The sequence below is a fragment of the Bactrocera oleae genome, chromosome 6 (assembly GCF_042242935.1).
Source record: "Bactrocera oleae isolate idBacOlea1 chromosome 6, idBacOlea1, whole genome shotgun sequence".
In the NCBI taxonomy this organism is placed as follows: Eukaryota; Metazoa; Arthropoda; class Insecta; order Diptera; family Tephritidae; genus Bactrocera; species Bactrocera oleae.
This window is the reverse complement of record NC_091540.1, coordinates 55,104,623-55,114,488: the sequence shown is the minus strand read 5'-3', so window position 1 is coordinate 55,114,488 and position 9,866 is coordinate 55,104,623. Positions and strand designations below refer to the sequence as shown.

Genomic DNA, 9,866 nt, shown 5'->3' with positions numbered 1-9,866 from the left:
AATCGAGCGCTGTTGCAACAATGAAAATAATTTCAAATTGCAAAGGAATGCACAATTGGAAAGCAGTGAACTGTTACAAACAAGAACACAAAGCGTGCCACCCGGCACGGTCTCTTCGTTTATCCTCGTCGCCCCCTCGCCCACCAAAAACCGGTTTGGGCGACAAAAGTGTCCGTCTGTGAACTGGTACTTGGAGATATTTCTTTTAGAAACCTTCACACCTATTCGGAAAAAATTGGCGTAACGATAAGTCTTCTGCGCCGCGATTTAATGATATAGGTTGACTGGTTTCCTATTAATTGTCGTGTTCACTTGTATTTTCATCCCTATAACATTTCTTGATAGAGAAACACCATTGGCTAAGCACGCTACCCAATTTCCTCATCTCCTATTCGTAAATATTGTACCAATTTCCTTTAACATGTGCTTCTTCTGGAAACGAATCGAAGTTAGAAGAGAATAAACATCTGATAGAACGTTCTTAAGCTGAAAACTAAACAAAATTAATTATAAAACATTCAATAGATTTTATTTCAACATTGGTATGAAAATAAATATTGTACAATATGACTGACAGTGGAGAAGAGGTGAGAAATACAAAGTAAGCGGTAACCGATGTTACAACTACATCCGTTCTTTGCAGATTGAATTGTGCCAGAATGTCGGACCGCACGAACTGGTGGAAGTGAAGTCCAAAGCAGTGGTTAAGTTTTCCGCAGTGCAGGTGCCAGTAAGCTTCAATCGTCTACAATGCAACACCAATTTGAACTTGCCACCTTCTAATTGGTTGACCACGTCAGACAACAGTGGGCTACATCAAGCACTCTACCAATCCCCCGGTTTCGCTAGGTGAGTCATTTGAAAATTTGGCAGTGTTTTTTTTATAATAACTTCGGATTGGGCTGAGTGTGAGTGGTGGAGGCAAATTTTCCCTCACTTTAATGACGCTATTACATTAAAAAAAAACTCTCCTTAATGTTGTATAGACCAAACTTCTTAAGTAGTTTTGTATTCCTGCTTTGATTATTGTCTAAAAATTTAAAAATATTCGAAAATATTTAAAGCTTTCGATCATAATACTTTATTTTTAATATTTAAAAAAAAAAGGTGGACTAGGGAAGTAAAACCAAATGAAATAAACTTTTTTTCTGTTACTTCAGTTATTCTAATTCCCTTTCCGTACCCAATAGTAACTTTTTTTTGTGTATGTATTATTCAGTTTCAGCATTGCCCACATGTTTCCCGACTGTGTGGGCGAGGTGGATGTTGTGACGGATGCAGAAAACATAAAACGGCTTTTGAAGATGCCCTATACATCGAAAAGCGCCATTAGCATGATTGTGCATAAGGTGGGCAACACATTATTATTGGATGAGTTTGACATACAGAAGTACTTGCTACGTAAAGCCGATGATGATTGGAAATGGTTACGTACCTTTATATTAGAGCATATTATGGCATATGGTGAAAAGGATCATAGCTTCTGTCTCAAAGACAAATCACGCGAGGCATTACAAACGAAAAACTTGCTCTCGAAATTCCTCTATTACAGCTTAAAGCAATCGGGTGTTGAGGAACCTGAACAAGAGGCACAACGCTCACGACCCGTTTTACCCATTACCGGTCCAGTATTACCTGAACCGAAAGTAGAGGAGAATGTGCCAGATCCCAAATCGAGTCATGTCTTCAATCGCAATGTGCTCTGGACATTTGAAGATATACGAATGCTCATCGGCACTGATATGCCGATTTTCGGTGGACCCAATCGCCCGTGTATTAGTTTAAGGTTGCGTGATATGGCTAAACCGATCAATGTACTGACCGGTATTGATTACTGGCTGGACAACTTAATGTGTAATGTGCCGGAGGTAGTCATGTGTTATCACCTGGATGGTATTGTGCAGAAATACGAAATAATAAAAACGGAAGATCTACCTTACCTCGAGAATTCACAGTTTTCCCCACAAGTAGTGCGCAATGTCGCACAAAATATACTGGCATTCTTGAAGGCGAACGCGACCAAAGCTGGACATACTTATTGGCTGTTTAAAGGTCGCAACGATGATGTTGTAAAACTCTATGATCTCACAACACTCTGCCAAAAAGACTCCGAAGCTAATAGGTGTGATGAAAAGCAGGAAAATCCCTTCACTGTGCCTGTAGCCATGCTGCTGTACACAGTGGCGCGCAATATGAAGAATACGGCCACACAGATAACACCAAAGATGGCGGGTAGCATAAAAGCTTTGCTCGATAATTGCATAAAGCTGCTGTCCAAGGAGAAATATCCACAAATCGTAACATCATCTCACTATATACTCTCCGATTTGCACGTGCCGGCCGGCATTGATCCCAAAGCCCCTAAATTTGATAACACCGATATGGATTCCGATACGCAATCTGTTTACGAAGAGGATGAAGATGGTGATTCGATTACTGATGATGATTTCAATTTGAATGACACGCACAATGAGCTCAGTGAAAATGTCGAACACAGTGACAATGTGGCAATGAAACAAATTTGCGATACGCTCAAAGAATTAAATTTGGATGCACAAATTAAAAATGGAAAACGTGTGCCGCGTGCGCCATCGCCACTGCAGGCTGGCACAGAGGAACGTTGTCGCATATCATTGGAGCATATAAGCGCCGGCATTGCATGTTTGAAATTTTTCAATACTAGTGAAGAGAAGTTTATCAAAGAAAGTGAAGTGCGCGCCAAGGATGAAGAAAAACAGCGCATATTGCATGAGGAACAGCATCCGAATATGGCGAAACCCTTCAAACCCATACCGCTACCTTACGAGAGTCTAAGCAAGCAGCTGTTAAATGGTGAAGCTGAAGCAAACAAAAATTCGGTTGACGAAGCTGCGGACGACAGCCATTCGGTGCAAAGTGAGAAGGAGAAGAAAACTAAAAAATCAAAAGCGAAGCGCAATAAGGGCAAAGAGTTGAAAGAAAGTCAAAACGTAAAAGTGGACGCCAATCAAGCGCCAACACAGCCACAAGCCGAAGACAAACGCATTGCAACGAAGTTTAATACACAAAATTTCGGCTCTTGGAATGTGCACTTGAAGTTGCTGTTGCTGGAGAAGGCTTGTCTCACCTACGCCACCTACGCGGAATATCATTATGTAGAGAAGATGTATGGTAGTTGCTTAAAGGCTATTTATATGGCCTGCCGCTGTCAGCAGGTGGTGTTGAAATACATGTCCGATATAGTTTCGCAAAAGAGCTGCTTGCTGGGACGCGCCGGCGATTGTTTCTTCCAAATGGCTAAGAATTGGCAGGACATTGACAGTTATCTTGCGCAATTCAACGAAGTTTCGGAAATAGCACAAAATATCAATAATGAGTTAGTTAAAGACCTGAATGGTGGTAAGTAGTTAAGAAAATTGTAAATATATACTCTTCACACTATATATATACTTGAATTGGCTTGCTAGACGACATCATCGAATTGATCACGCCAATGGCTAATATTGAACACTTAATGCTGTCCAGCTGTAAATGCTATGAAAACGCTATTGAATGCGTTAGTGAGGCGGTTGCCACAGACGAAGATGCCAAGAGTGAGTTGTTGCGTCGTTTGGGAAATGTGCGCAACGAGCTGGGTCTAAAATACATGTTTTGGGCGCAAGGTAAGCATGCAAATATTCAGTTTTTTTTTTTTTTTTAATAAATTATTTACACTTCAATTTTTTAGAGGAATTTGCAAAAGATATGGAGAAAAAATCAAATAAATCGCCGAACGATAGTGATTCAACCGAAATTAATACGTCAGATAAAAGTCAAACCGATGAAGCCGAACACGACAAAACGCCGGAGAAGTCTGAGGAACCAGTATATATGAAATTGGCCATGAAATCGTATGATTGTCTGATACGCGGCATTTCAGCGTTTAACGAGGTGCAGGACAATGTTAATCTGGCATTTTTATATTGCAACATGGGTCGCTTTATGCGTTTTCGTGCACACTTGTATCTGCCTGAAGAGAAGTATGCATATTATTGTTTTAATTTCCATGTATTTTTTTTTTTTACTAATTATGCATTTTTTCAGCATTGACTTTGTGCGCAAACAGAAGATGTTTTATAGTGAGGCTTTCTCGAACTATGAAAAAGCTAAAGATGTGCTGGGCTCACGAAAATGCAGTGCAGAGCTGTGGGATTTGGTGAATTGGGAACTTTCAACTGCGACGTTTACCTTAGCCAAGCAGTTACAAGACTTTAGCACTGCTGATGAGGTAAAATATACTTACTATACTATGAACAGGGTATGTTAAGTTTGTCAGAAAGTTTGTAACAGACAAAAGGAAACATCGGAGACCCTATAATGTGTATATATAAATGATCAGCGTTTTTTTATTATTCTTATTATTATTCTTGTTATTATTATTGCTATTATTATTGTTATTATTATTATATTAATATTATTGTTATTATTATTATATTAATATTATTGTTATTATTATTATATTAATATTATTGTTATTATTATTATATTAATATTATTGTTATTATTATTTTATTATTATAATTGTTATTATTATTTTATTATTATAATTGTTATTATTATTTTATTATTATTTTTATGATTTTTTTTTTATAAATATAAATATGCTTTACAGGCTACACGCGCTGAATTGGAGAAACAAGTACTGGAGTTGTTGCAAAAATCACTCAAGCTGTGTGACTTAGAGCATACTGGCTCCAGACAAATACTCTACACTTATCGCTCTGGTCTAATACATAAGCGGTGCGTTTGCTTATAATGTTTAAAAATAAATTATCGAAAAATGTAACTCTTTATAACCTTACTTTTTCCTTACAGCATCGCATCATTTCATTATAGCCAATTGCGTAATAGCTGCACTGACAGCTCGTCAATACCAAAAACCACTTTGCAACTGTGCAAACATCACTATGAGCGTGCCGCTGCTATATTAGATAGCTTGCGCGAAGCTAGCGATTATTTGGTTGTGCAACTTGAACGCATTTCACTGCAGGAATTCTTAGCTGAAAGTAATTAATATATACATATTATGCGCATTTTTATTCACTCTTTTATAAATATTCTTTTTTTTTTTTTGCATATTTCAGTTTCGCCGCATATTGCACAAAAAGTCAAACATTTGCAGGCCGCCTTGACCTTGTGTCTCAAGTCGAAAGTGGTGTTCGAATGTGCCTTAACCACAAATAATGCCACAGAGAGCAGCACAACGTATGATGAATTCCGCAAGCATATGCTATTATTTGAAAGTCGTTTGCAAAACACTCTGAAAACATTGATAAAAATGTTGCTTAACGGCAAGGACCCCAAAAGATTAGTAGAACTTTATAAGAAAATGTATATGACAACTTTGACGTGCAAACGTACAGCTGAGCAGCAGCAAAGCGCGTCCGTTGAACAGTTGGCGCAGCACTATGTCACTTTAATGCAGCGTCTAAATGAACTGGAGCAGTCACACACGCCAAATGCAGCTGAGAAGCTTTAAGCTAACATCTGCTATTATGCTACAATTAAAGTCTAATTAAATCATATTCAATATGACTGGCTATGAAATCTCGCAGCGCTTACTTTAAGTTGTTATTAATTTTAAGTAACTTCGATTTTCTAACATGTAAGCTTATGGTCACCGTTACTGAATTAAATTCGACCGTGAGCTTTGCTTTGTGCAGAGACGCTGGTGGTAACATTAAATTAGAATTGTGGTAAGACCACGTGATGAAATACATATATTAGTATTAAGTTAATTTTATTATTTTAACGAATTACTAATTAATTAATTAGCGCACTTAATTTTGTACCATTTGACTGTAACTAGTGCGCTAATAAAGCTTAAACTGTAATACAAACTTTTTGTTTGGTTTTTATTGCTCAAAAAATTTAGTTAAATTTTTTAGTTTCTAAAGTACAATAAATAAAATGCATTTAATTTCCAAATATTGAACTTTCTACTTATTTTACGATTTTACATGTGCATATTAATCTTCAGTTCAAAATTTAAAGAATTAATTTAGAATTATAAAAGTCATAAATTAGTTATTGTATTTAAAAAATGCTGTATTGAACTATAAATTTGTAATGAAAAATCAGCGTTATCACAGAAACAAATAAAACTCGTGTTTTTATAAATTCTGCAGCCGTATATATGTATGCACTTATATGTATACACTTATATCACATTTCTGATTAATAATTTTCATAGAAAATTAAATGAAATTCATAGCGTTTGTACGTAGAATGTTAAACGTAGAACAAAAGCAAGGAAAAAAACCTGAGAACGAACGAGATTAACACTACATTAACATTGTTTACATTTTTAACAGAAGCGGCGTACAGCGAGAATGTTAAGGAAATGAGAAGGCGTAAATGTTAGCAGTTTCATTTACATGAGGTAACATTGAAAATAACACCCCTATTACGTACATTTCTACACATAATAGCGGAAGTATACTTAGTTGCACTTTAGTTCACATTGAATTTTTATCAATTTTGTTCAGATTCAGCCTTGAACTGGGCTGTCCAAACCAAAATAGCGATCTTCCATGCAGAAAACCAAATTTTTTACTAACTTCGAGGCGTGTTTGGCATCTTGCATAATTTTTTATTTATTGTAATTGGCAATCGCAATGGAATCGAAAGCGTATGATTTTATATGGATTTTTAAAATGTCAATATACATACTGTGGTATGTTTTCTGGGTTTCTTTTAATATTATTTTTTACACTGAAATACTTTTAATTACTTATTTAACAATATAATATAAAAAAAAAATTTCAAATTCTTTAAAATTGCCAATTAATTGATTTTAACAAGTAAGGAAGGGCTAAATTCAGGTGAAACCGAACATTTCATACTCTTGCAACTTGCAAGCAACAAATACGGAGAAACACCATTCATTTAAGGAAAGAGGATACACTGTTATTAGAAAAAGATTCTTTCTGAATTTCATTAAGATTTCTTACATATTGACCGATAGATGCGATATAAAGTGAACTGCAGGTTCGAAAATATTTATATTAGGTATACGGGGGCTAAGGGAAGTGTTGACCGGTTTTTATCCATTTTTGACACAAGTTATAGTGCGATTACGACAATTTTTGGACGTAGGATGAAATACCTTGAGAGCACTAGTTTTATTCTGATAACTTTATGAATGTTTGATTTGTACACTGTAAAGGGAAAGAATAGACGGAATATAAAAGTTTGTTATATGGGAATTAGTTTATGGGAATTGTCAGCTGATGTCGATTTTTGTAGTGTCTAATAGGAATGTTTGGGTAACCTCACACACCAAATGAGCTTGAAATCGGTCTAGAAGTTCTTCCTGAGATGCCACGCCCCTTGTCCAATTTTCATACCAGATCCTTAAAATCCCGTCTCTACCATTTTGGTTGTGAAATTTAATGCTTGCGGCACATTTATTCAGTAAGTTAGCGCAGAGAACTTAAATGAACGAGAAGGTGCAGGCTCGACAGCGAACAATTTGTAGGAATTTATGAAGGAGTTCACTACACATGCACGAGAAACAAATAACATTTCTCGTTTTTATAACAGCGGTGAATCTGTAAACATATGCTCTCTTAACATAACCAAACGGCGAATATTGAAGAGAATGTAATGTGTATGCCAAACTGGGAATATTGATATGCTATTTGAAACATATTCCCTTTTATTGAACTATTATTTATTATTATTTTTAAGTTATTTTATGTTCATTAATTTTTACTTTATTGTGAGTTATTAATAATAATTTAAAAATATTAGAAATTAAATAGAATTGTGTTTAGCCGTCGGCATTTCACATTCATGCTTCAATTTTTCTTTTCAAATGCATGTGTAAAAGTAATTATCTACGTAATATGTCGTTTGCACATTTGTATGTATATATGTACACTCAATTCTTCATGTGAAATCTCCGTTGACACATTTTTTGCTTTTATGTCAAAGAGTCTATCTGTCGAAGGACTGACGCGACGACAAAGCGTCACAACATTGTGTTATTGGTAGAAAATCCGAGATGTGCCGAAAAATAAACAAAGTTTTAAGTTCTCTGGTTAGCGCACTTTTAGTAGTTTTCAACATAACCGTTATATGAGGAACGGGCGTGGTTATTATCCGATTTTACCCATTTTCATAGAGTTTGAAGAAGTAATAAAATCACTGTTAGGTTGATATATCTTATAATTTTAACCCACAGGTGTTCCTGGCTACTGCGATCTCCTGTACAAAATTACAGTTTTGCATCTTAATTTGCGGCTTAGTTATGGCACTTTAAAAGTTTTCGCTTAATGGCGGTTTGTGGGCGTGGCAATGGTCCGATTCCTGCCATTACCTACATCGTTTGTTTGCCAAGGAATATGTGTACCAAGTTTTATCAAGATAAATCAAATTTTACTCAAGTTATCGCATGCATGGACAGACGGACCGACGGACAGACTGTAAATCTGATTTCTACTCGTCTCGTCATCCTGATCATTTATATATACATAACCCTATATCTATCTCGATTAATTTTAGGTGATACAAACAACAGTTAGGTGAAAAAAACTATTATACTCTGTAGCAACATGTTGCAAGAGTATAAAGAAAAAATAAATAAAGATAAATTGTGACTGTAAATCAAATACTGGTTAAAAATCTGCTGCGGAACTGTTTTTGTTTATTGTTTAAATGAAGGACGAGAAGGACGATTCACCCATAACTGATGAAATTATTACTATGAATGAAGATGCATATATAAGTTGTTTATAAAGGCATTAAATGAGCTGAAAAATATTAACAGACTGTGCAAAAATTACGTTCACGTTAAAAAGTTTCTCCTCTCACCAATAAATAACACTACTAGCTCAAAATTTTTTTGGTACATCTGTCGTGAGGACACATGCAAACTTACAAGTCATTCTGTCAATTAATACAAGCCATTTAAAGTTGACGTGTCAGGCTATTTTTTTATTATGGAAAAAATTGAATATCACATAATTATTTGATTCTTTGTTATGAAAGGTTTAAAAGCAAAGGAAATTTATGAAAAATTTTTAGAAGTGTATGAGGAGTCCTCACCTTCAAAACGCACAATTGAGTGTTGGGCTGGTGAATTTAAGCGTGGTCGTACTAGGCTAGAAGACGATCCACGCGAAGGACGACCAAAAACCGCAACCACACCAGAAATCATTGAACAAGTTCATAATATTGTTAATGAAGCTCCAAATTTAACTAAGCGTGAAATTTCTAATGCCATAGGCATCTTAGACGAACGAGTACCTTATATTTTATATGGAGAATTACATATGAAAAAGCTGTTTGGAAAGTTAGTGCCGCACACGTGAACAATTTAACAAAAACTGGATCGATCTGTCTGATTTCTTGCGTCGTTTTATAACTATGGATGAGACTTGGATCTACCACCATGATCCTAAATTGAAACAAAATCGTTTACAGAGGAATGAAGCTGGTTGTTCAGCTCCAAAGCAGTCATAACGATCAGCACAGAAGATTATGGCATCAGTTTTTGGGATTCAAAAGGCATTTTTTGATTCATTATCTGCAGAAAGGTAAAACAATCAACTGTGAATATTAATGCAGCCTTTTGGATTAGCTGGATAAAAAATCATTTTTCATTAAGACAATGCACCTGATCACAAAGGTGTTTTAACAATGACAAAATTCAACGAATTAAAGTACGAATTCTTTCTTGAACATCCACCGTATTTGCCAGATTTGGCTCCAAGCGACTTCTATCTTTTCAGAAAAGTGAAGCAATTCCTTCGTGGAAAGCGTTTTTCGTCGAATAAAGAAGCTACTTGTATTACGGCCGTAGACGGGTATTTTGCAGAGCTTCCGGAAAGTCATTATAGGGA

The 9,866-nt window shown here is 35.7% G+C and overlaps 1 protein-coding gene across 1 annotated transcript; it reads left to right on the top strand.

The window, feature by feature from the left end:
• The first annotated feature begins 312 nt into the window (after positions 1-312).
• Positions 313-6,305, top strand: LOC106623333 (erythroid differentiation-related factor 1). Its single transcript, XM_036361833.2, has 9 exons — positions 313-587; positions 644-849; positions 1,220-3,378; positions 3,447-3,641; positions 3,707-3,998; positions 4,063-4,246; positions 4,631-4,758; positions 4,834-5,024; positions 5,103-6,305. Exons 1-9 carry the CDS (start codon positions 567-569, stop codon positions 5,495-5,497), a joined length of 3,771 nt encoding a protein of 1,256 aa, XP_036217726.1. The 5' UTR covers positions 313-566; the 3' UTR covers positions 5,498-6,305.
• Positions 6,306-9,866: the final 3,561 nt, after the last annotated feature.